Raw genomic sequence first — 27,206 nt, 5'->3', positions numbered from 1 at the left:
TGAGCTAGCTCACAGATTTTTAGCCCCCAACTCTCACATTTTTGTCTTAGGAAGGATGACCCCAGAGCACACTAATTTATGCAGTAGCTCACCACTTTAATGCCAGTAGCTCACAAAGTAGAATTTTTGCTCACAAGACTCTGCTGCTTAGAGGGAACATTCCTCACAGGGTGTCTGTTGTGGCAAGAGGAAGGAAAAGAGATTATAAACTGCTCTGAGACGCCAAGTGAGGGGTGGAGTATAAATCCTTCTCCTCTTCCTCCTCCTCCTCGCTGTGTCAGAGTTCCAAGGTTCTTGCAGACTTAAAAAGGTTGAGGAGTCCTGGCCCTTTAACTTAGCCAATCTTGCAGGGTGACTGTGACAATAAGTGAGATAAGACCAGATAAAAGGCTTGCTTATGGAAAAGAGCAGTCGAGGTTCTGATTATCAGTTTTCCTGATTGGACTGTTTGGTTATTTGAAGAAATGCCTGTAGGCTGAGATTGTACGACGTGACAAAGCTGAACACTGCCCCATTAGGCACGTTGTGTGCCTTCAGGTCCTTGCTTGCCAGTCCTGCTGTTTTTGCAATCTCAGGCAGGCAACAAAATTAGAAAGTTAGTGAGCTGCTGGCGGCATGTTTTTGGCTTGCCGGTTCTCTAGTTGTGCAGGATGGTTTAAATCAGGGGTGTCAAATGTGCGGCCTGTGGGCCGGATCAGGCCCCCAGAGGACTCCTGTCAGGCCCCCAAGCAAGTCTGCTTCCTTTCCCCTCTCTCTTGCTTCCTTCTGCATCACAGCTTGCTTTGCCAGGATTTCTCAATCACACAGGAGCTACAGAGCAAAACCTCTATTTTTACCATTGGCTGAGGCTCCTCCCTTGGGGAGGAAGGAGGGGGAGGAGAGCTTGCTTTGATCCTGACTACAATATTGTAAGAGCGCTAATACTTGAAGCATGTTTTATCTTAGGGTTTTTTAAAAATTTAAATTGTGTTTGTCTGTGTCCTTTATAAAGTTTATATCTCCATGCTGTCTGGCATTACATTTTATGACACGCTTGGCCTGGCCCTACAAGGTCTCATTTATGTCAGGTTTGGCCCCCAAAACAAATGAGTTTGACCTTTCTGGTTTAAATAAATAATTTTAAAAAGACCTTCATCGTGGGACATAATAAGAGAAAAGCATAAATGAGGACCAAGTCTAAGACTCAGATTTTAAGCATCACCAGCCTCCGGTGCATGCACAGAGTGCATCCTGAGCAGTGGCAGATTCATTTTCTTTACCATCAGAGAAATCTCTGTTAAAAGTTTAGGGTTGCCAGTCCCCAGGTGGGGGCAGGGGAACCCCCGGTTTGGATGCCCTCCCACCGCTTCAGGGTCATCAGAAAACTGGGGGGGGGGGAGTGGGGAGAGAGAAATGTCTGCTGGGTGCTCCATTATTCCCTATGGAGACCAATTCCCATAGGGTATTATGAAGAATTGATTTGTGGGTATCTGGGGCTCCGTAGGGGCTGTTTTTTTAGATAGAGGCATCACATTTTCAGCATAGCATCCAGTGCCTCTTCCCAAAATACCCTCCAAGTTTCAAAAAGATTGGAGCAGGGGGTCCAATTCTGCGAGCCCCAAAAGAAGGCACCCCATTCTCCATTATTTCCAATGGAGGGAAGGCATTTAAAAGGTGTGCGGTCCCTTTAAATGTGATGGCCAGAACTCCCTTTGAAGTTCAATTATGCTTGTCGCAACCTTGCTCCTGGCTCCACCCCATTGTCTTCTGGCTCCACCCCCGAAGTCACCAGATATTTCTTGAATAGGACTTGGCAGCCCTAGTTAGTTTCCCCATTGTGTGCATGGTACCTTCTTTTACCATTCAAAAGAATAAAGCTTCCTTGATTTCTGTGGAATTCTGAGCACATACCCAAACCTCTGCAAGCACGTTAGAGTGACTCCATTAGGATACATTAAATCAGAAGATACATTTCTGCAGTTCGTACAAAGACATACCTTCAGTGCAGTCCTAAACAGAATTCCATTCTTTTAAGCCCATTGATCCCAGTGAGTGTAGAAGGACGTAACTCTGTTTAGGATTCAGCTGTTGGACTGCCAGTGCTGCCTTGAACGCAGATAGATTTCTACTGCTTCCGCTTTATTCCTTTTACGTTGCCCCTTCCTTTTCTCAGAGACCATTAATGCAAGGGAAAAAATGGTTGTATTAATCAATATCGTATAGTGTATCCTGTTATGTTTGATACTCTCATCTCTTAACACACATCCAAATGTATTTGACACATGTTATAAAGGATTGCTCAGCGGTACAACTGCTGTTGACAAGGCAAGGAAAGGTCCCCTGTTTAAGCACCAGTCGTTTCCGACTCTGGGGTGACATTGCTTTCACAACGTTTTCACGGCAGACATTTTACAGGGTGGTTTGCCATTGCCTTCCCCACTCTTTTACACTTTCCCCCAGCAAGCTGGGTACTCATTTTACCGACCTCAGAAATATGGAAGACTGAGTCAACCTTGGGCTGGCTACCTGAATCCAGCTTCCGCTGGAATCGAACTCAGGTCATGAAAAAAGAGTTCAGACCACAGTACTGCAGCCACGGGGCCGCTTGCTGTCGACAAGAGAAGATATTAAAAACAAATAAGGATTGCCTTTTTTAATTTAATAAAAATAGGCTAGTGTATAAATCGTGTGTATTATTTCAGAAGAGGGGCTCTGTCCGAACAGGGGACCTTTGGAGCCTAGAAAAGGTCTGTTCCCCTCCCAGGGGGCTATATTAGACCTCTGAGTCACAGAGGTTTTGCATAGCTGGTGTTTGGTTGCAAGCCTTTTATGGCCTCCCTCATCAGAGATATCAGTATCTGCATTATAGCTCCTATCTATTCTTAGGTGACACTTCTTCGGGACTGACCAGGCAAGAGACAACAAAGATCATTCTTTTTTTAATGCTTTAATTTGAAACAAAACAAACGTGCAAAAGCATTGCATTTTTTAAAAACCAGAAATACCGACCTCTTTTTTCCCCCCCCTCCCCACCTCTGTTTCACAGAGCCTTGCGGGGTTCCTGGCGTAAAAGAGATATAAAATGTCTTACAGCGTGACGCTGAACGGACCCGGGCCGTGGGGATTCCGGTTGCAAGGAGGGAAGGACTTCAACATGCCCCTGACCATCTCCAGGGTAAGTGTTGGCAACTCCCAAAATGGGCTTGAGTTTTTGCTTAGGTGGGGGGGGAAACAGCAGCTTGACTGGCTGTCGGGTTGAAAAGACACAGGCCAGCCAGCAGAGAGGTTTCTTTCGTTTGTATTTTGTGAAAAATTGTGTTGGGAATTGAGAGAGGAGCGCTAAGAGAAATGCGGGTGGGGAAAAGTTGTGCATGTCCTTCTGTAGCACGTCCGACTCACGGGAAACATGTGGAAGGCACAGGGTATAATATAAATCCTTTCAATAAATGGAGAATGTGCAGCTCTCAGCCAAGAATACAGTGCTTGTATTCGGTTAGCTAATCGGTTTTTGAAATTTCTTGGTCTGTGGGTGAATGGGAAATGGTGATATCAGGGATTGGTTCGGGATGGGTTCCCCTTAACCTGCAAAAAGTCCAGAGCAGGGGTGGCCAAACTGTGGCTCTTCCACACATATTGTGCGGCTCTTGAAGCCCCTACTGCCCCATTGGCCAGCTAGGAGAAGGCATTTGTCTCTTTGAATCACTTCTTCAACCCAAGCCAGCTGGCAGTTTTGAGAATGCATTAAAGTTGCTTTCTTTCTGCCTCTCCCTGCCTCATCTATCTTCCTTCCTTCCTTCCTTCCTTCCTTCCTTCCTTCCTTCCTTCCTTCCTTCCTTCCTTCCTTCCTTCCTTCCTTCCTTCCTTCCTTCCTTCCTTCCTTCCTTCCTTCCTTCCTTCCTTCTCTCAAACATCTGACATTTATTCTGTGTGGTTCTCACATTAAGCAAGTTTGGCCACCTCTGGTCCAGAGTGTCACAAATTAAATCGGAATGGGGTGAGAGCTACAAACAGAACAACAGACCCCTCCAAAATAAAAATAGCACCCAGTTTTCTGATCGGATCGTTTCTGCTTCCTCGCTCTTGACCGATAGTTTCAGCGTTACCTGTTCTTCTTTTAGTGGTGGCCGTGGGGGAAAATGATTAGTGATTAATAAAACTGTCAATCCCGGTGCCTGCCAAAGAGGCGCAAAATGTTCGTTGCCCATGGGAGAAGTGTTGGTTTGCTTTTTCTTTGCAAATATATTAATTTTTTAACGGCAGCTTGAATTTGGGCCTCTGCAGTGTGGGAAAAAATGCCCTGCGTGATCCAGGAACTGAGTTTTCAGTTCACGAAATGTATTACTTAATAATTAATTAACCAACGTCGTTAGCATCGACCGGCTCAGTCTCCTGCATCTCTATTTTCCACGTCCCTGAAGAGTTATTATAGGGCTAACCAGAGAACTGCTGCTCTTCTCATTCCATCTGTTATAAAAACCTCCTGAAAAGGATTCCAGGCATGACAAAATGTCAGTCCTATTTATGCTTGCATTTAAAGATGTACAAGAAGTCTTTTATCTAGATGCTTGGGAAACAGAGGTTTTGTGCAGGTTTCCAGTTGACTAATGTATGTTGCCTGAAGTTTAGCTTCAAATGGATAAGAATCATGATAGATGAAATATATATTTGCGCTCTGTGTGTGTTAAGTGGGACTTTTTTGTAGCAGGAACTCCTTTGCATATTAGGCCATACACCCCTGCTGCAGCCAATCCTCCAAGAGCTTACAGTAGGCCCTTTACTAAGAGCCTTGTAAGCTACAGGAGGATTGTCTACATCAGGGGTTTGTGCTCTAATATGCAAAGGAGTTCCTGCTACAAAAAAGCTCTGCTTATCATATATTTCTGCCACTTAAGAAGAATCGTAGAGAAATGTGCATGAAGAACTTTTAGTTGGCATTTACCATCTATGAAGATCTTGAAGGAAAGATCTGCAGGCAAGAGATTAGGTTCCTGACTGGGCCTGCTAGAAACCTTTTTTCTGTAGTATTTACAGGATTGCCAGCCTCCCCACCCAAATCTGGGTGAGGTTTTCCCCACTTTTGCGGGCTCCTGGCCAGTAGGGGGAAACCCCGCTGGCAAATCCCCAAAATGTGGTGCAATTACATCACCCGAAAGTGACATAGGAGCAGAGGTCCATTGGTGGCTATTAGCCACAGTGTATTGTTGGAACTCTCTGTCTGGGGCAGTGATGCTCTGTATTCTTGGTGCTTGAGAGGGGCAACAGTGTGAGGACTTCTAGTGTCTGGCTTCACTGGTGGACCTCCTGATGGCACCTGGGTTATTTGGCCACTGTGTGACACCGAGTGTTGAACTGGATGGGCCATTGGCCTGATCCAGCATGGCTTCTCTTATGTTCTTAAGGCCCGTCAATCCTCCCCCCCACCAGCAAAGAGGTAGAACCTGGCAATCCTAAGCATTTGCTAGGATTTTACATTCCAAAGGAAGGTTTTTCTTCCCTTGTGTGTTCCTTTTTAGGATTTAGATCCAAGTGGGCAGCCGTGTTGGTCTAAAGTAGTAGAACAAACTAGGAGTCAAGTTGCACCTTTAAGACCAACTTAGTTTTATTCAGAACGTAAGGTGTCATGTGCTTTAAGCACACTTCATCAGACGAGGAATCCGGTATAGTGAGCAGAGCCCCACATATACCTGGTAGGCAGTGGCTCAGAATGCAAAAATGGTACAAATTTCAGATCCAAGGACAGAACAGTAAAACTGGATCTTAAATTTGTACCATTTTTGCATTCTGAGCCACTGCCTACCAGGTATGTGTGGCTCTGCTCACTGTACCTGATTCCTCATCTGATGAAGTGTGCTTAGAGCACACGAACACTTACGTTCTGAATAAAACTTAAGTTGGTCTTAAAGGTGCCACTGGACTCCAATTTTGTTTTTAGGATTTAGTCCCTGGAGTAGAAAAAATTGCCCTGTCAGAATTTGCACCTGTGGACCGTCTTGTCCAGGCCAGGTAGCAGCCGTGGGAACTGTAACCCCATGCTAGTTTGGAACACAGTTTTTTCTCCTAGTTCCATGAAGTCAGATGCTGCACTGGAACTGCATCAAGCAAAAAGTATTGCCCAGTTTAACAGATAGTGCTGGACCAGGATCAGTGGGATGCAGGTTCGAATCACTGCTGCATTGACGGACGCACTCTCTCAGCCTAACCTAGGGTTGACAGCTCTGGGCAGGGGAATTCCTAGAGATTTTGGGGGTGTAGTCTGGGGATGGGTCGGGGAGGGACTTTGTCAGGGTATAATACCGTAGAAACCAATTTCCAAAGCAGCCATTTTCTCCGGAAGAACTGCTCTCTGCCTCTTGGAGATCAGTTGTAATCCCAGGAGATCTCCAGTCACCACCTGGCGGCTGGCAACCTTAGCCTAACCTACCTAACATGGTTGTATGTCTGCAAATGAATCATTCCCATGGTTCTCCAAACGCCTGTGAACTGAAGAATTTTGCAATTGCTGGTAGGTCAGGGATCCTCCTTTGGCCATACAGGGTGCAATCACACGAAAGATTTGGCCTCCCCTCTGGATTTAATGTGCGAGATCGCACGCATACATCTGGGGACTTTGGGGGTGGAGCCAGGAGACATTGGGGGTGGGGCCAGGAGCAGGGTTATCACAGGTACAATTGAACTCCAAAGGGAGTTCTGGCCATCACGTTTAAAGGGATCATCTCCTTTTAAAAGCCTTCCCTCCATTGGAAATAATGAAGGATAAGAGCACTTTCTTCTGGGGCTCATAGAATTGGACTCCCTGGTCCAAACTTGTTGAAACTTGGAAGGTATTTTGGGGAGAGGCACTGGATGCTATGCTGAAAATTTGGTACCTCTATCTCAAAAAACACCTCCCCCTCAAAGCCCCAGATACCCATGGATCAGTTTTCCTTTATACCCTTTGGGAATCAATCTCCATAGGGAATAATGGAGTGCCCAGCAGACATTCCCCCCTGCCCCACGTTCTGATGACCCTGAAGTAGGGGGAGGGCCTCCAACCTGGGGGATCCCCTGCTCCAACCTGGGTATTGACAACCCTTCTCCAGAGTCCTGTCCATACTTACCTTGTGTTAGGACAGGCAGGGACCGGATTAAATAGCTACCGAGAACTTCCCAGTAGTAAATCTCTAAAAGCACATGCAGGGCATTTTCCCTGGCTGTCTTAATGGTCAGGGCACAAGATGCACATGTCGAGGTTGGTTTGTTTTCTTTGTAGCAGGAGCTCCTTTGCATATTAGGCCACACCTCCCTGATGTAACCAATCCTCCAAGAGCTTACAGGGCTCTTCTTACAGGGCCTACTGTAAACTCCAGGAGGATTGGTTACATCAGGGGGTGTGGCCTAATATGCAAAGGAGTTCCTGCTATAAAAGAAAACCCCCTGGGCATGCCCAACATGTGCAGGAGCAATATGAATTCTCCTCTTGCAGTAGGACGGGGGCTGTGTGATTGCTGCAGCACGCATCAAAGAGCACCGGATTTTTCATAGCCAGGATACTGCCACACCAAATTTGCAGTGTGATCCCACCTGTAGTGTTAACACACACATGGATATAGACAGGGCGCATTTTGTAGCAGTTCATTTGCATATTAGGCCGCACCTTCCCGATGTAGCCAATCCTCCAAGAGTTTACAGGGCTCTTAGTGCAGGGCCTACTGTAAGCTCTTGGAGGATTGGCTACATCAGGGAGGTATGGCCTAATATGCAAAGGAGCTACAAAATGAGCCCTGCATATAGATATAGGAGTAGCACAGGGGTCACCGAATGTTTGCAAAAATGTATTGAAGGAAGTAGCTCTTCAAGGTCAGTACATTCATATGTACAGTAATGAGCCCTTTTCATCCACATTGATGGACTCAGGATTGGGAAGATTAGTTCTGCAACAAAAGGCCCAGATGTTGGAGAAAGGGGCAAGTTAATTTTGAGATAAATCTGAAATCTTGAAATGGGTGCTGGACTGGCATCCCGTTAACAGAGCAAGAACGGAATTTATTCACGAGAGAGAGCCAATTCATTATTGTCTCTACGTTTCCAATCAGATGTGTTTATGTCCACTCATTGAAAATAGCTCGTTTCCATAAGACAGATTCCTAAAACCACTGCATATATGACCTTTTCAATATGGTATCCACCTCTTGATGCTTGTTTTCTGAGCTTTCCTGGGTGCCCTCATTTGTTTCCTATTTATTTATTTGTTTGTTTGTTTATCTGTTTTGATTTATAGCCCGCCCTTTTCCAAATGGGCTCTGAGCGGGTTTTCTGTGCATGAACATGGACTCTTTCCTCAGGAAAATTTAGCTACTGCCTTTGATTGTGCAGCAACCTGTGAATGTGGGTGATACTAACTTTTAATAGCACCACATCCCACTTTTATGCTGTCCTCCCTATAAAAGTGTCATCAAAGGGACAAGGATACTTCCTTTCTTCAGGAATGAGGTTTTGTCGGCTATTTGTTATACAACCCTCTTATTGCAAATAAAACTTCGTTGAGTATTTGAAGAAGTGTGCTTGCACGACAAAGCTTACACCTTGAATAAAACTTTTGTCGTCTTAAAGGTGCCACTGGACTCAGACTTTGTTGTACTTTTCCATAGTGATATGTCTGTAAACTGTTAACACAGAATTTCGAACATGCAACAAAGTTTCTTGTCTAATACCATTCTAATACTAAACAGATAACTACCAGGTTTAAACATATTTGAGAAGAATCTTCCATTTCCCGCATCAATTGATATATTGTAATCTAACCCATGAATGCAAAGAACCCGTTTTGTTTTAGGTACTGTTGTTACTTTCCCACACTGTACAATTCTTGCTAATGTCATTAAATATATCAACTATTTATATTCTTTTGTTATGGTTATTGGTGCATACTATGTAAGGACTAACAGCAGTCTGCATGGAACTCTGTGATTCAAAATATGACTTAGCACTTGTCTTGCTAGTATTTCTTCACCTCTCCAACACTTACCGGAGAGATTCTTACCTGAAGATTTCTTAAAAAATTATTACTCAATTATTACTTGAGTAAGGTTATCATGTTTACCAGTTTTGAGGTTATTTCCCCTGGGTTTTTACCATTTTTGAGCCAATGTAAGTCAAACAAACAAACGCAAGTCTTTATTGGCATATATCAGATTAAGCCAGTCATATGAAGCTATACATTGGACAACCAATCCTTGATTACCAGACTCAAGAATAAAGCAACCTTTTCAGTTTTTTTCATTTAAATCATTCAGAAGACGGCATACCTTTGCGGCATCTGAGCAACTTGTCATATTGAGCAGAATTGGGTCTAGAAACCTAAGGCATATTGGGAGCAGTAAAGAGGAATATGGGACAATGAATCAACTTGTTTTAAGTTCCATGTACAAAGTCTTAATGAGAGTGGGATTTTTTAAATATTTACCATAGGTAACTGCTGATAGGATAGTGTTACATCTGGCAAGAGTAAATGCTCTACGCAATTCTGTTTTAAGTCATTTGTCTCTTAGAGAAAAGAGTCCCGTGGCGCAGAGTGTTAAAGCTGCAGTACTGCTGTCCTAGGCTCTGCTCACGACCTGAGTTCGATCCCTGGCGGAAGCTAGGTTTTCAGGTAGCCGGCTCCAGGTTGACTCAGCCTTCCATCCTTCCGAGGTCGGTCAAATGAGTCCCCGGCTTGCTGGGGGGGAAAGCGTAGATGACTGAGGAAGGCAATGGCAAAACCACCCTGTAAAAATCTGCCGTGAAAACGTTGTGAAAGCAATATCACCCCAGGGTCGGAAACGACTGGTGCTTGCGCAGGGGATCTTTCCTTTTCCTTTCCTCTTAGAGAAATAAGTAAAGAGCTAAGAATAAATTCTCAGCTGAAATATTACATTTGCAGTGGCGGTCTTAGTATTTCTGTGGCCTGGGCAAAAGTCCAGGATGCCATCCCAGTGCTGACCTCCCCCACCATATGCAGGCAAGAGGTGGCCTTCATACTCCGTAAGTTGAGCCCCCAGATACAGCAGGCAGGGGTGGCAGGAGGACCACGTTCTTCTTCATCTTCCCCCTCTTTTGGGGGGTGTGGTTGGGCCCCCTCACAGTTTAGAGCTCAGGGCAGCTGCCCCTATTGACTAAAACTGGCCTTGGCTGTTTAAGTTCAATCTGGGTGATCTTGGAGGGGTTCAGAGAGAATCTTTGCGCCAAGGTGCATGGTGACTGTTGGCAGTCCTGGAACTAAGCTTCACTCCAGCTGGCTTTCTTGGGTTGGTTTGCATACTAATTATTTGTTGACCTTAGCATTAATGGACCAACCCATGTTTTAAGCCAGGGGTGTCAAACATGCAGCCAGGGGGCCGAATCAAGCCCCCTCCTCCCCAAGGGCTCCTATCAGCCCCCTGAGCAACTGTCTCTTATCTGTGTCCTTCTCCCTCTCTCTTGCTTCCTTCTGCATCTCAGCTTGCTTCACAAGGCTTTCTCAATTGCACAGGAGCTACAAAGCAAAACCTAATTTTTCCCATTGGTTGAGGTTCCTTCCCCTCCTGGTCCCCTGTGGGGGGGAGGGAAGGGAAAGAGCCAGAGCTTCAGATGCTAACAGATGGCACTTCCATCATCTAGTGTCTAGTCTTTCTGTGGTGATGGTTCACATGTCCAGCTGTCAAGTGACGAGAAGCCATCAAGCGGAATTTCATGTGTAAATTAGTCCAGAGCAGGGGTGTCAAAGATGCGGCCGGGGGGCCAAATCAGGCCCTCAGAGGGTTCCTATCAGACCCCCATCTGCTGTCATCTGCTTCCTTCTGTATCACAGCTTGCTTTGCCAAGCTTGTTCCATCACGCAGAAGCTACAGAGCAACGCCTCTATTTTCTCCATTGACTGAGGGTCCTCCCTTAGGGAGGAAGGGGGGGGGAGGGGTAGCTTGCTTCAAAGAAAGCTCTGGCTCTTTCCTTCCTTCCCCAGGGGACCGGGGGAGGGGAGCCTCAACCAGTTAAAGGAAGAGAGGCACTTGGCTTAGTAACTCTCCTGTGCAACTGAGAGATCCCGGATTGCATGGGAGAGATACAAAGAAAGCATCTTTAAGATCAACAAGTGCTAACATTTCAAGCATGTTTTATTTTAAGTTTTTAAAAAATCTTTGTGTTTGTCTGTGTCCTTTATAAAGTTTATATCTTTGCTTCCTGGCATTACATTTTATGACACACATGGCCTGGCCCAGCTAGGTCTCATTTATGTCAGATCCAGCCCCCATAACAAATGAGTTTGACACCCCTGGGATTGCATATCACTTAAAAATGTGACAATAAAATATCTGGTTTCTGTTTTTCTTACCAAAATAAATTCTGTGGTGACTCTTTGACATGTAGGGGGTGTCCAAGCCAATTAGTTTACCTCTTTTTTTTAAAGATCAGAAAGAAGTGAGAAGAAATGAAGACTGGCATTAGCTAAAATAAGAAATGACAATTATTTTAATCAGGGGTGGAATTCTAGCAGGAGCCTCCTTTGCATATTAGGCCACATACCCCTGATGTAGCCAATCCTCTAAGAGTTTACAAGGCTCTTTTTTTAAGCTTGTGGAGGATTGGCTACATCAGGGGTGTGAGGCCTAATATGCAAAGGAGCTCCTGCTAGAATTTCACCTCTGGGATTATTACCTTGGGATAGAAGTACCTGTGTTTGTAAAGCAGGAAAAGTGTCAGTTATGGCTCCTGCAACTCTAGTTCTCACAAATGTTAACCGATGTTGTACATCAGGGGTGGCCAGCGGTAGCGCTACAGATGTTTTTTGCCTACAACTCCCATCAGCCCCAGCCAGCATGGCCAATGGCTGGGGCTGATGGGAGTTGTAGGCAAAAACATCTGGAGAGCTACCGTTGGCTATCCCTGTTGTACATCATTGTGATTGATATAAAGTGCAGTATTTATTGCATTTGAAACATTATAATAAAAACCATAGAAGAAGAGGCTTTTATAACCCGCTTTTCTGTACCATAAGGAGTCTCAAAGCAGTTTGCAATTGCCTTTTGTTTTCTCTCCCTACAGCAGGCTCCTCGCGAGGCTGATGGGGCTGAGAGTATGTATCGTATCATAGCATATAGCATGTGTGGCCAAACTGTGGCTTGGGAGCCACACGTGGCTCTTTCACACGTATGATGTGGCTCTCCAAGTCCCTACTGCTGTGTCAGCCAGCTTAGAGAAGGCATTTGTCTCTTTCAATCACTTCTCCAAGCCAAGGCAGCTGGCAGCTTAGAGAATACATTTACAGTTAAAGTTGCTTTCTTTCCATCTTTCTCCCCCTCCTCCCCATCTATGTGCCTTCCTTCCTCCCTCCCTCCCTCCTCTCAAACATCTGACGTTCATGTCTTGTGTCTCTCAGTCATCTGATGTTTATTCTATGGGGCTCTTACATTAAGCAAGTTCGGCCACGCCTGGCATATAACATCGCTAAATACTTCCCAACTTTTTTTTTTGCTATCAAATCACAGCTGAGTTATGGCAACTTCATGGGTTTTCAAGGCAAGAGAAGAACGGCAGTGGTTTTGTCATTGCCTGCCCCGCTGTAGCGACCCTGGACGTTCTTGGTGGCCTCCCATGCAAGTGCTCACCAGGACCAACCCTCTTTCGTGTTGGAGGTCTGATGAGATTGGGCTAGCCTGGGCAGGGCCGGTGCAAAGGTTTTTGGTTCCCTAGGCAAGCTGCCCACGAGCGCTCCCCCCATAAATGTAAAAAACAGAGGATTGTAGAAATGAAGAAACTTGTAACTAATTATATTTTTAACTTATAGTTTTTTATTTTAAATTTTATTTTTTTTAAAGAAGTGAGATTAAGCAATAAAAATTGTGAGAATACTACTTGATCCTTTTAGCTGGAGGTGCCAGGGACAAATCCTTGTGCATGATAGAAAGATGCTCTGCCACAGAGCTATGGCTCCCACCCCATGGCTCTGTTGAAGTAGAGTAGGAAGGATGAGTGGCAGCAGACAACTTCAGTTTTTAGAAACTGGAATTGGCTCTTCTTCAGCTTTTAAAGAAAAGGTCAAGGTAGTCGCCTGTGCAAGCACCAGTCGTTTCCGACTCTGGGGTGACGTTGCTTTCACAACGTTTTCACAGCAGACTTTTTACGGGGTGGTTTGCCCTTGCCTTCCCCAGTCAGCTACACTTTCCCCCCAGCAAGCTGGGTCCTCATTTGACCGACCTCGGAAGGATGGAAGGCTGAGTCAACCTCGAGCTGGCTACCTGAACCACCTTCCGCTGGGATCGAACTCAGGTCGTGAGCAGAGGGCTCCGACTGAAGTACTGCAGCTTTACAATTGGTTAATTTATCCCTGCCAGGCTCCAAGGAGCGCACTGTGCAGGCCCCTTCTGTTTTTGCATTTCCCGGGTCTGTAACGGACCAGAGGAACGCAAAACTGGCTGGGCAGCGTCTGTACTCCACGGGGCCTGCTTTCCATTGGGGAAGGCAGGCTCCCAGGAGCACACACGCTGCGCGTGGGGAGAGGGGACGCCTAGCGGTGGCCCTTGGGCCAGGTGGCACTCTAGATGGCTGCCTACTTGGCCTACTCCCACGCACTGGCCATGAGCCTGGGCCATCCAGGTCATTGAACTGACCAACTACCGAAGATTAATTAAAATTTTAAATAACAGATGTCTTTTTCATTAGTGCAGTTGGACGTCCTATCAGTTATCCCCTTCTGGGAGGTCCAGGTGATCCGATTGCTGTTGAGTCTTCAAAAACATGCAGCCCAGGAGCTCCAGTCAATCACGAAGGCGACAGGTGAAGGCACATCTTTGTGTTCCCATGAAATGGAGCATTGTGCTTCATGCCTTGTCATTTATCTAAAAATAAGCAGGCCAAGCAGTGGTGGCTCTCAGGCGCATGAGATTTTAAGGTCACCCTGCAGCTTCCTACGCCTGGAATTCTGGGACGGAATATTTTCTTCCAGCAAGCAGGTGTGAAAAATATTTTTTGCTTTCTTTAGCCCGGCGCTGTGGACATCTGATCCCAAGCCACAGTGGTGACCCTTTTCTTTATAGTCCCTGTGGGGATCGTCAGAATTCGGTCCAGGGAGTGGGCCACCAAATCAAAACTAGAAGCAGCAAAAAAAAAAAAAAAATGACAGTATGGTCTTGTAACTTTCCCAAATGCTCAGCAGAAGAAGTTGATCGTTCACAGAGCCCTTGAGTTTCAGATAAGTGTGAAATGGTCAGAGGACTTTCCTGATGTTGTAGATGAGTGGAGTTTTTAGCGGAGCAGTCTGTTAGGGGCAGGCCTCATTTTGGGCAGGAGCTCACAGGAACGGAGCTCCGGAACATCTAAATTTTGTTCTGCTTTTTCTTTCTTAACACCCCCCCCCAACACTTGCTTCTGGGCTCCATTGTTCAAACCTTCTGTGAGAATTTTGCTGAACTCTAAGATTTAACAAACTTTCTAATATCTTTCCCCACAAAAAATGAGAAAATAACCAAAACATATAAAGCAGACATAGGGAAATCTTCATTACGCCACTGTGGACCACATAGGAGAAAGTTATTTAAAAAGTATGATGGGAGCATGGCTTTTTTTGTAGCAGGAACTCCTTTGCATATTAGACCACACACCCCTGTTGTAGCCAATCCTCCTGGAGCTTACAATAGGCCCTGTACTAAGAACCCCTGTAAGCTCTTGGAGGATTGGTTACATCAGGGGCTGTGACCTTATATGCAAAGGAAATCCTGATACAAAAAAAGCCCTGGATGGGAGTAAGGTTTTATTATGCCAATTCTAATTCAAGAGGCATTTTAAGGTAGATGCTGAGCTGATATTCAATTTAGTACACCTTACGGTGTTGTTAGGAGTGTGTGGCCTATGCAAATGAGTTGTGCTAAGGAGCTCTGGAACCTCTCTTTCTACAAATGACCCCTGGTTAGGGGTCAGCATCCGGAGGCTGTCTAAGCAGTCCTGCCTCTCACCCTGAAGGTCAGAGTGAAGGAACTCTGCCCCTACAAACAGCCTCCGGGGAGTGGGGGAGAATGGATTGGGCTATAGCTTGGGTTGCCAACTCCAGATTAGGAAACTCCTGGAGATTTTAGGGTGCAGCCTGGGGTGTGAAGAGAAGAGTGTAGAGGGAATGGTAAGATGTGGCAGTGGGGTGGGCGGTCAGGCTCAGCTTTAGAGCGTCTGCTCGCCGTGCAGAAAGTCCCAGGTTCAATCCCCGTTGTTTCCAGTTGAAAAGGACGGGCGGTAGGTGATGTGAAAGGCTTGAGACTGACATTCTGAAGAGCCACTGCCAGTCTTGAGTAGACAGTATTGACCTTGATAGGCCAAGGGTCTGATTCAGTATAAGGGAGCTTCGTGTATTTGTGAGGTTGCGATCTGAAGAGAAACCGGAGTATAAAGCAATTGGTTGAAAGCAATTTGGAAAGTATAGGATTTTCTCACTTGAAAACCTCTTGACGCAGAGTAATGCCAAAGCAAAAAGTATTATCAAACAAAGAATCTGTGATATAGAGAGACAAAGGGATCTAGAACAGGCCCCTTCTTTCTTGGCGTCTACCGAGACCAAATATGTTATGAGGATGGCCAAGTACTTTTCTTATTTGGAGGTGCCATCTCACAGAAGAGCCTTTACATTGGCTCGATGCGCAGCCATGCCCTCAAAAGTGTTAGAAGGGAAATATAGAAAAGTTCCATATGAAGATCGACGCTGTTCTTGTGCTATGGGAGAGGTGGAGTCGATGATTCATATGTTTTTTCGATGCCCATTCCACCAAGCATATAGGGACAGGTTTGTTTCCCCGTTTGTAGTCAAACCAATAGCAGATGCCGATGGGGCGTGTTTGGAGAAACTTTTGGTGGATGCAAGTCCATCTATCTCTAGACAGATAGCTAAATTCTGCCATTACCTGGTGAAGTTCCATACTAAGAAACAAGAAATGGTAGGTTTTGTATGATCTGTTTGAATTTTAGGTTATAAACGATTTTATATATTCGGATTTAAAGGATTTTATATTAATTTGAACTGATTCTGGATTTTAAAATTGGTTAAATTATATTTTAGTTATCCCCGACCTGTATAGGTGCGGAAAAGTTTTAAGTATTTTATTGTATTTTATGTATTTTAGGAGGGTTTTACATGATGTGTTATAATTTTTATATTGGTCTATGACTGTAATAAAAAGATTAAAATTATTTGTGAGGTTCAGTAATCTTTACAAGATGGCAGGACATTATCATCGCTGTCATCCCTCGATTAGAGATCATGGGAAGGGGTGTTTTCTGGCGGTTCAGAGGGACTTATCTAGGATCACCGAGTCAATTAATAGCTGTAATGAAAACCTGGAACGGGGAATTCCCAACCTGCAGTCTCTGCCAATGTACTGCAATAACTCCTTAGTGTAAAGCTGTGTAGAAACATGTGAACCTTTGGACAGGGGCAGGGCTTTTTTTGAGCCAGTTTGGTGTAGTGGTTAAGTGTGCAGACTCTTACCTGGGAGAACCGGGTTTGATTCCCCTCTCCTCCACTTGCAGCTGCTGGAATGGCCTTGGGTCAGCCATAGCTCTCATAGGAGTTGTCCTTGAAAGGGCCACTTTGGTGTAGTGGTTAAGAGCACAAACTCTTATCTGGGAAAACTGGGGTTGATTCCCCACTCTTCCACTTGCAGCTGTTGGAATGGCCTTGGTTCAACCATAGCTCTGGCAGAGGTTGTCCTTGAAAGGGGAGCTGCTGTGAGAGCCCTCTCAGCCCCACCCACCTGTTGTGAGGGGAGAAGATATAGGAGATTGTAAGCCGCTCTGAGTCTCTGATTCAGAGAGAAGGGTGGGGTATAAATCTGCAGTCTTCTTCTTTTGTAGCAGGAACTCAAACTCCTTTGCATATTAGGACACACCCCAATGTAACCAATCCACTTGGAGCGTACAGTAATAGGCCCTGTACTAAGAGTCATGTAAGCTCTTGGAAGATTGGCTACATCAGGGGTGTGTGGCCTAATATGCATAGGAGTTCCTGCTACAAAAAAAAGCCCTGGAAAGGTGAATGATCAGTCCATGCAACAATTTACATGATTTCGCAGCTGGGGAAGCTGTCCTAAAAGTATCCCCCCCCCCAAATCCTAAATCCCTCACTCCCACTAAACGTTATATGGAAATTTTCATCTGGAAACCAATCCTTCTCCATTTTTCTGGACTTCGCATTGTTCTGTGCGGAAGACTCTCCTTCAGAGTGGGATAAGCGACCGTAACCTTTTTTTTGGGTACAGACTCAAGAGATGCCTTTGCTGCTTCCAAGTCGTTAGATTAAGTCAAATCTGTTTTCTTAGCCTCTGCTCAAAATGAAGCAGTCCCAAATGACCTCTTTTGCGTCTTTTATCTTAACGTGCTTCAGCCACAACCAGAATGTCTAATTAAATAATAATATTCGTGCAAGTATTGACCTTTGTATGGCAGATGCACCCCCACCCCCCGCCGGTAATGGTTCTGGCATTTGCTCCCTGGGCCTGTTTCTATAACCACTGACATTGAATTCTGTGTCATAAAAACCTGATCCTAAATGCTAAGAGCAGCTGTATGAACTCAAGATAGTGTATATGGCTGCCCTCGGGTTGCCAGTCCCCAGGTGCGGGCAGGGGATCCCCTGGTTTGGACACCCTCCCCCCTGCTTCAGGGTCATCAGAAAGCAGCAGGGGGGTGTCTTCTGGGCATCCATTATTCCCCATGGAGACTGATTCCCATAGGGTATTTTGGAGAATTAATCTGCAGGCATCAGGGGCTCTGGGGAGGGGGCTGTTTTTTGAGGTAGAGGCACCACATTTGCAGCATAGCATCCAATGCCTCTTCTCCGAAGACCCTCCAAGTTTCAAAAGGATTGGACCAGGGGTTCCAATTCTATGAGCCCCTAAAGAAGGCGCCCCTATCCTTCATTATTTCCAATGGCATTTAAAAGGTGTGCAGTCCCTTTAAATGTGATCGTCAGAACTCCCTTTGGAATTAAATCCGGAGTCGGAAACGGCTGGTGCTCGCACAGGGGGCCTTTCCCTTTCCTTTCTGTCACAATCTTGCTCCTGGTTCCACCCCCCCAAAGTCCCCAGATATTTCTTGAATTGGAGTTGGCAACCCTAGGCTGCCCTGATGTGAAGACCTGGGCTTTTTTTGCAGCAGGAACTTCTTTGCATACTAGGCCACGCCCCCCCCGATGTAGCCAATCCTCCTGGAGCTTACAGTAGGTCCTGTACTAAGAGCCCTGAGGATTGGCTACGTGAGGTATGTGGCCTGCTACAAAAAAAGCCCTGGGCCTGACACTCCCACCTTTTCTATGACACTCCCACCTCTTCTATGATCCTTTATGGACTTGTCCGCTGGAACAGGGAGACTGGCACATTCCTGTGCCAGCCCCAGTTAAGAGCAGGGCCTAGGAGGAAGACCTTGCCTGGCAAAGCCTGAAGGCTGTGAATCATTGTCAGTTATAGGCCAGTGCAGCGGCAGCAGTGCCAGAACACATTCTTTGCACGCTTACATTCTTGGGTCCAATCCCTGGCATCTGCCGCTAAAAAGCATCTCAAGTGACAAATCTGGGAAAGACCTTGGAGAGGTCATCCCATGCAAACAATAACCCGACCCAATGGATGGATTGTTCTTGTTCCATGCAAGCAGGGGTGGAATCAGGGTTGCCAAGTCCAATTCAAGAAATATCTGGGGACTTTGGGGGTGGGGCCAGGAGACTTTGGGGGTGGAGCCAGGAGCAAGACTGTAATTGAATGTGCATCGCATTTAAAGGGACTGCACACCTTTTTTAAATGCCTTCCTTCCATAGGAAATAGTGAAGGATAGGGGCTCATAGAATTGGACCCCCTAGTCCAATCTTTTCGAAACTTGGGGAGTATTTTTGGCAGAGGCACTGGATACTATGCTGAAAATTTGGTGCCTCTACCTCAAAAAATAGCCCCTCCCCCTCGAGCCCCAGATACCTACAGATCAATTCACCATTATTTCCTATGGGAATAAATTTCCATAGGGAATAATAGAATTCCCAGCAGACATTTCCCTCCCCTCCCCCGCTTTCTGATGACCCTGAAGCGAAGGGAGGGCCTCTAAACAGGGGGATCCCGTGCCCCCACCTGGGGATTGGCAACCCAAGGTGGAATTCTAGCAGGAGCTCCTTTGCATATTAGGCCACACACCCCTGAGGTAGCCAATCCTCCAAGAGCTTACAAAAATGAGCCTTGGAAAATCTTGGAGGATTGGCTACATCAGGGGTGTGTGGCCTAATATGCAAAGAAGCTCCTGCTAGAATTCCACCCCTGCATACAAGGCAGCTTTGTATGTTCAAGACAGGCAGTTGGAAAGTTTGTTTAATGGCATAATGTGTTTGTTAAGATTGCAACTTGCGAGCTCTGGGTTGAGAAACACTTTGAGATTTGGGGGGTGGAGCCTGTGGAGGGAGGGGTTTGGGAAGGGGAGGGACTTCAATGATGTATAATGTCCTAGAGTCCAACTTCCAAAGCGGCCATTTTTTCCCATCGCTGCTATCTGGAGATCGGTTGTAATCCCAAGAGATCTCCAGTTGGCCTATATAGCTTCTTAATCATAAAATACCACAACTGTCCTATATCCTAATGCCATTTTGAAGCATTTATTGATTGTGCAGCTCTTTTATTGTGTGGATATTTTGAAATTTGCAGATTTTCTGCAGAAATTACACACGATGCTCAATAAACAGAACCCTTGAGACCAAAAATGCCACAGGATATGGAATCCATGGTTGCAACTAGAAGGAATGCAGCCTATGCATCGCTTTTATTTTGGAGTATGGAATAATCAGGATTGCTCCATATGAAACCGCACTGCTTGAGCCTAGCTGCAAGTTTCCAGTCATTAAAACTCTTCCCAAGACCTTCACCAGATCTAAAGAATCCCTTCTCCCCTTCTCTCTCTGTGGGTGTTTTTACACTGACAGTTCATGACTCTCTATCACCACATTGGAAACTCACCTTTTACATTACCTAATGTTCTCACAACTGTTTTGCATCGTTGCTGCCTAAAGCATCTACATTTGTTTTGGTGAGATGAGTTTCGGAGCTGCTGCTGCAACGTTTTTCTCGACACTAGTTTTGATCTGGTCTTTTCTCTACAGGCGTTTCAAACTTGTATTGTAGAAGTTTTCATGCTTTTTAAAAGACTCCTCCAAAAGCTAGTAATTTGCATGAGAACTGACAGCACTTGAAATTTTTACATATCATTGCTTGCCTCATCTAGTAATTTAAATTTGTATTGTTTTTGCAGTGTTGACACGATTTCCAAGCAAACGTATGCATTTAACTAAGCACTGGTATTCCGGCTGCCCTCTGATCAGAGACACCCCCCCCATCCAAAATTGAAACACTTAAATGTAAAAGGAAAATAATTAAAGCGAAACAGTGGCAGGCGATTTGAAGACTCTAAAACTCTGGATCAAACTGCATGTTAAAACACCCAAGTCTCTGTCTCAGTCTGTCTATCTGTCTCTTTCTCTCAGTTTGGCGGATTCAGTTAGGGATCCCTTAACCTCAACGGCCAATATATTATTTTATTCCAATGTAACCCCACCAATGTCTGCATCTGGCATTGTGCTTCCTATTATATGCAAGGCTCTTCTTGGCTCATGAAGAGCTACTGAGCGTGAAAATAACTACCTAAAATCCTTAAAAGAAAGCTTCCAGGTTAGTGAACAGAGGCTGCTTAATGACTTTAGGAGGCTGCCTATAATTAGAAGCACAGCTGAGAGGTTAAAAGCAAATTTGGTTGGGCTGCAGATGAGAAATTCTTTTTAAAAAAGAAAGAACCCCCCTTTTTTGCTAGCATTAGGCTGTAAGAAGTGTCACACAACATCGCAGAGCTGTTAGGTGAGATCCTTTGAAGGCTGAAGGAAAAAAAATGGCACGACTTCTTCCGGCACGGTAGAACGCATTGATGAACCTGAAGGCTAACCAGCAGGCAGGAACAGACCCTTGATATTTATTTATTTCAATATTTGTACCCCATTTTCGATATTTCTGCCCCACTTTTCTCCCCGCGCAGATTAGACTGAGACCGATTTCCCACTCACCTTATGCCGCTCTCACGCTCCTCCTCTCAGTGGGGCTTTTGTCTGATTTCACACTATCTGCCCCAGGGCTGCAACTAGCGTTGGCTTTTTCGCACAGCAAACAGAAACCTCTAAAAACTAGTGTCTGTTCGCTGTGCAAAAAAGCTGACGCTAGTTGCAGCCCTGGGGCAGATAGTGTGGAATCGGACGAAAGCCCCACCGAGAAGAGGAGCGTGAGAGTGGCATAAGGTGAGTGGGAAATCGGTCTGAGAGAGAGTGACTAGGGCAAGTTCACCCACGGGGGAATGGGGATTCAAACTGGGCTGTCCCAAATGCTAGTCAAGACACTGAACCACACTGGATCTGCAGATGGTTTGCTGGAGCACTGCTACCAGAGAGTCCCATCTCTCCATCCCCCCTTAGCATCTGCATCTCAAGTCTTGATGAATTACATGCAAAAAGTAACAAGCAGGATGTGGATAGGATAGCTATATCCAGGGCTTTTTTTTTTTTTTGTAGCAGGATCTACTTAGCATATTAGGCCACATCCCCATGATGTAGCCAATCCTCCAAGAACTTACAGTAGACCCTGTAAGAAGAGCCCTGTAAGCTCTTGAAGGATTGGCTACATCGGGGTGTGTGGCCTGATATCCAAATGAATTCCTGCTACAAAAAAACAGCCCTGGCCATATCCCATTGTCACATAAATTGCAGCTTGTGGGTATGTTGCCTTGGCGCACTGAGGCCTTTTTTTAGAAGTCATTGCTAGTAGCTGAAGAATCAATTTCGAGTCCAGTGGCACCTTTAAGACCAACAAAGGTTTATTCAAAATATGAGATTTCGTGTATATGCACACTTCTTCATACAAATGAAATGGAAATAGAAATAACAGTCACATGTATGGAGCAGGGGTGGCCAAACTGTGGCTCTTTCATACATGTTGTGTGACTCTTGAAGACCCCATTGGCTGGCGGCTTGGAGAATGCTTTTAAAGTTCCTTCCTTCCTTCCTTCCTTCCTTCCTTCCTTCCTTCCTTCCTTCCTTCCTTCCTTCCTTCCTTCCTTCCTTCCTTCCTTCCTTCCCTCCTTCCTTCCTTCTGACTCTTGAAGACCCCATTGGCTTGCGGCTTGGAGAATGCATTTAAAGTTCCTTCCTTCCTTCCCTCCTTCCTTCCTTCCTTCCTTCCTTCTGACTCTTGAAGACCCCATTGGCTTGCGGCTTGGAGAATGCATTTAAAGTTCCTTCCTTCCTTCCTTCCTTCCTTCCTTCCTTCCTTCCTTCCTTCCTTCCTTCCTTCCTTCCTTCCTTCCTTCCTTCCTTCCTTCCTTCCGACTCTTGAAGACCCCATTGGCTTGCGGCTTGGAGAATGCATTTAAAGTTCCTTCCTTCCTTCCTTCCTTCCTTCCTTCCTTCCTTCCTTCCTTCCTTCCTTCCTTCCTTCCTTCCTTCCTTCCTTCCTTCCTTCCTTCCTTCCTTCCTTCCTTCCTTCCTTCCCTCCCTCCCTCCCTCCCTCCCTCCCTCCCTCCCTCCCTCCCTCCTTCCTTCCTTCCTTCCTTCCTTCCTTCCTTCCTTCCTTCCCTCCTTCCTTCCTTCCCTCCTTCCTTCCTTCCCTCCTTCCTTCCTCCCTCCCTCCCTCCCTCCCTCCCTCCCTCCCTCACGAGATTCACATCTCGTGGCTCTCAGTGGGAAGGCTTCTAGTGTTCTGGCTCCACTGATGGACCTCCTGATGGCACTTGGTTTTTTTGGCCACTGTGTGACACCAAGTGTTGGACTGGATGGGCCATTGGCCTGATCCAACATGGCTTCTCTGATGTTCCTCTCAAGTATGGAAGCTTTTTTGCTACTAGCTGTTAGGAGACCCTTCTCATGAACGTGTCCGATTAAGCATCCTACTGCTCTTACACATTCTCTTGACTAGAAGTGTATCAATGCTTTGGACAAACTTGGGCTGTGGGAAAGTATGCACTTTAATGTTACAGTGATGGCAGTTTCATTTTGCATTGTACAGCAGCAAACTAGATTTCACCACCACCCCTGAATGTGCAGTTAGCTGCTCATTTCATCCAGAGAAACATCAGAAATCTGAAGGTATGTGCTTGAGTCAGATGTGTGGAGTTATGTATCCCAGTGGGGTTGGATAAACTTATGGAGCAGAGGTTCGTCACTGGCTATTAGCCACAAGGTATAGATGAGACACAGTGTTTGGGGCAGTGATGCTCTGTATTCTTGGTGCTTGGGGGCAACAGTGGGAGGGTTTCTGGCCCCACTGGTGGACCTTCTGGTAGCACCTGGGTTTGGGCCACTGTGTGCAGGGTCGGTGTGTTGGAGTAGGCGAACTAGGCAATTACCTAGGGTGCCAGCTCCCAGCAAGGGCAGGGGGCAGGGGCCCCCTCGCTGCTCGTGCCATCCCTGAGCCTCCGCTGCTCTTTTGGCTCTGAGGGAGCCAATCTCTCACATATATTGTGGGCGCCGGGAAAGGAAAACACCACCTTCAGCTCTGAGGAATCGAGGAAAACTCCTCCGATCCCTCAGAGCCGAAGGAACACTTGGCCCTTCCCTACCCCAGCACCCTCAGAGGACGCCAGGGAAGGGAAACACCACTTACGGCTCTGAAGGATCGGGGGAAGCTCCTCCGATCCCTCAGAGCTGAAAGTGGCACTACATTGAGAGAGGGTCACATGCCCAAGATAGCTAAGCAGGGATTTGAACGGCAGTCTCCCAAGCCCTAGCCAGACATTCTCACTACCTCATCCAGTCCTCAAAGAAGGCATTAAGAAGTGGTTTTTTCTCAAAGAAGGAACAAGACACTGGACTCCTGAAAACCGCTGCACCCTTCCTCTTGTTTTGGACACTTCTGAATGGGTTACATGAGTCTTCCAGTCTCGCTTCTTAATGCCTTCTTTGAGGACTGGATGAGATAGGGCCGGCCCTGCCACTAGTCAAACTAGGCAATCGCCTAGGGCACCAGCCTTGTGGGGGTGCCAAATTGGGTGCCCCCTGTATGACTTGGTGACGTTACCAGTGTAGTGGGGGCACCAGAAGTTAGCCTTGTCTAGGGTGCCAGACAGTCTAGGGGCAGCCCTGCTCCCAGGCAATCTACTTGTTGAGTCCTATTTGCCCCTTGGGATTCTTGACTCCCTCTGCTGTGTCTTCATGTGGACTTGGGTGCTACTGGACGTCTTAGTTGGAGAGAGGAGGGGTCGAATCACTGTAATCCGCCTCTTCCTGGTTGTAGCTTCTTTCTTTCTGGCACCGGGTACAACGTGTTCTCCTCCCTGACCTCAATGTCTGGCTCCTTTTTATCGACCTTCTGCGCACCCCACCCCATTTAAAGCCCTATATGGTCTGGGACCTGCCTACCTTAGGGACCGTCTCTTCCCATATGTTCCCCAGAGAGTACTGCGATCAGGCTCCCAAAATCTGCTCGTAATCCCCGGGCCAAAGGAGGCCCGGTTCAAGTCAACCAGGAACAGGGCCTTCTTGATAACAGCCCCTTGCTGGTGGAACCAGTTACCGGAAGAGGTCAGGGCCCTGCGGAATATTGGACAATTCCGCAGGGCCTGTAAGACAGTCCTCTTCTGGTTGGCCTATAACTGACCGGCACCAAAATTACCAAAATACTGAAGGAAGTTATAGATAGCACACTGTTGGATTGATGTACTTATTTTAATGTTTTTTAATGTCTTAATTATGTAAACTGTTTTGTATTTAAAATTCGAACTTCATTGTTAGAACCTCTGTGTTGTGAGCCGCCCTGAGCCCGCTTCGGTGGGGTAGGGCGGGATATAAATCAAATCAAATCAAATAAATAAATTCCTGAGCCCGAGTTGGCTGTATGCCCCATCCCTCAGGAGAAACTGGCTGTTCTGTGTGGTGATCAGTTTACCCGTTGCCTTCTCCACCTGCTATCCAGCTGGCCCAGATGATTCCCCTTTCCTTCTCCGTCCCAGCTCCAAGACTCTGGGGAAAAGCCACTGCCCTCTTGGCCTTGGCCCCTGCTGAGTCTCTCCCCTGGAAACTCTCATCGGGGTCTAGGGGCTCGGCAAGTGTTGTGAGGCGTGCCCCACAGCATCTCCCCCCTCAGTCTCCCATATCAGGAGCAGAGGAGTCAGGTGTGGGGAAGTCCGAATCCAGACACTGCCAGTGATCAGGCTGAGAAGGAACTTTCTCCTGATCTGGTCATTCCTGTTGTCAGAACTGGCGCTAAGGGTTCTGCTGCCCCGGGCAGAACCCTGCGCCCCTGCCCCCCTGGATGCTTACTGTGGGCACGATGACGTCAAAAGTGATGTCATCACTTGACCTGCTCCTCGCCCAGCCCTCTTCCCCCTTCAGAAGGAGCTTGTAAAAGCTGTGACCACCCATGTGCTTTTTCCTGCATTCCGAATTGGAATGTATGAAAAGGTGGGCGGGCAACCGCTGCTTTTACCAGCTCCTTCTGAAGGGGGGCGAGAAGGCTTGGTGAGCGGTCAAGCAAGCTCCCTTGGCACAAGTGGCGACAGGGCGGGAGTGCCCACCCCTGCAGTGAGGTGCCGTCCCAGGCGGCTGCCTACCTCGCCGACTCCCATGTGCCGGCCCTGCCTGCTGTCATTGGAGGAAGGAAGGAGGCATGGTAGGTATTGCCTGATCTCATCCGTTCTCAGAAACTAAGCAGGTCAGCTGTTGGAATGGAGACCACCACAGAAGACTCTGCAAAGGAAGGCAATGACAGACCACCTCTGCTTCCCACTTGGTCTTGAAAACCACTTGCTTTTTCTTGTGATTTGACAGTACTTATGCACGTATGCTTGCTGGAATTGGTATTATCTTCACCAATTATAAAGTTGTTCCAATTCTGAGAACAATTACCTCTGGACTGGTTCCTGTGTCTCGTCCAGTGACATTTCACAAGTGCTGATGTGTGGCGATGGGCTTCTGACAAATTTGGAAATATCTCTGCCTTCTGTGACCGCAGAACGACGTCCTCTTGCTTCTTATGCGTGAAGGACAAAGTGCTGATTGTCCGGGACTATTTTGGCTTCACCTCTTCACTGCAGTTGGTCGGCCATCGTCATTGACCTAAATAGTGACCTAAGCCCTTCGCTTTTTTCCGAGCGGCTCAAGGCTCCGAATGCATTTTGAACAGCTTGTGTAGCTCTTTGAAAGGCAGCCAGCAATCCCTGCGATTACTCCACGCTCGCATGCCGCATTAAAAAAAACGACGACAATGGCAAAGCACTATATAATCTTTACCTGTCCCCGACCGAACGTCCACCACCCTAAAGCTTCTCTGTGACTTGACGTTCTATATTTAAAATCCCTTGTAAAGTAGGAAGGTATTTTTGACCAGGAACCAATGCAGGCCTTTGCTTCACGCTCCTGGAATGCATGTGTAAGTCATCTAGGATGGCCAATGTATATCTTGCAACCCCAGTGGGCTAGGAAGGACTGCCAGTTCCAGAAGAGTCTTGTAAGAGTTGTTGATGGCAGTGGTTTTGCAAATGGTGTCCTAAGGTACCCCGGACCTCCTTGGGAGACAACTGGCTGTTCCTGAGTGAGAAACTTCAATCATAGGGGGTGGGGGACACATGTCCCTGAACTACGGCTTGCAGGCCTTCTCCTGACTTGCTCCTGTGGTATGTAGACTAGAGTTGCCAACTTCCAGGTGGGTTCTGGAGATCTTCCTGAATAGCAACTGGACTCTGGACAGCCTGTAGCTACAGGGGGGCTGTGGGAGCACTGCCCCCTGACTCCCAGGGGGCCCTCTGGGGTCACAGCCTGCTTTTTCTTTTTGCCGTGACTGAGCCAGCGAAGTGTCACCATCATCCGCTGGAGCTGGAAGAGCTGAGCCAGGGCACAGCGAACTGCAGCAGCAAAAGCAGCAGGCAGAGAGGAGGGAGGTAGAGGAAGCCATGTGGAATGGGCCAGGAAAGCGGGATGGATGGAGCTGCTGCCTGCAAAGTGGTGGGGTATGGAGAGGGAGGTGGATGGAAAATTCTGCTTGCACACAAGGGGCAGTCCCTTCTTGACTCCAAAGTTTTAGGGTTGGCTGCCTGGACTTGGCCACATTCAGAGCCCCCAGCTTTTGCCCCCACCCCAGAAAGCTTCTGAGAAGCAGCAACCGCCACAACGGATGGGAAAGGGTGCCCCCTGACTTTTAAAATCCTGGCTACAGCCCTGCAGAGATCAGTTCTCCTGAACAAAATGGCTGCTTCGGAGGGTAAAC

At 46.8% G+C, this 27,206-nt stretch overlaps 1 protein-coding gene across 9 annotated transcripts in view; it reads left to right on the top strand.

The window, feature by feature from the left end:
- Positions 1-2,902: 2,902 nt before the first annotated feature.
- The window catches only part of LDB3 (LIM domain binding 3), a 208,251-nt gene continuing 183,947 nt past the window's right edge, over positions 2,903-27,206 (top strand). For 2 of the 9 annotated variants that reach the window (XM_060241066.1, XM_060241067.1), the window contains exon 1: positions 2,903-3,154. In XM_060241066.1, coding sequence (XP_060097049.1) covers positions 3,062-3,154 — 93 coding nt within the window. In that variant the 5' untranslated portion in view covers positions 2,903-3,061. The remainder of the gene's footprint in view (positions 3,155-27,206) is intronic. The other 7 variants (XM_060241068.1, XM_060241071.1, XM_060241070.1 and 4 more) reach the window with 7 other exon arrangements.

The sequence above is a fragment of the Heteronotia binoei genome, chromosome 6, assembly GCF_032191835.1.
Source record: "Heteronotia binoei isolate CCM8104 ecotype False Entrance Well chromosome 6, APGP_CSIRO_Hbin_v1, whole genome shotgun sequence".
In the NCBI taxonomy this organism is placed as follows: domain Eukaryota; kingdom Metazoa; phylum Chordata; class Lepidosauria; order Squamata; family Gekkonidae; genus Heteronotia; species Heteronotia binoei.
Note: the sequence above shows the minus strand (reverse complement) of the source record. Positions and strands in the feature narration are given on the sequence as shown.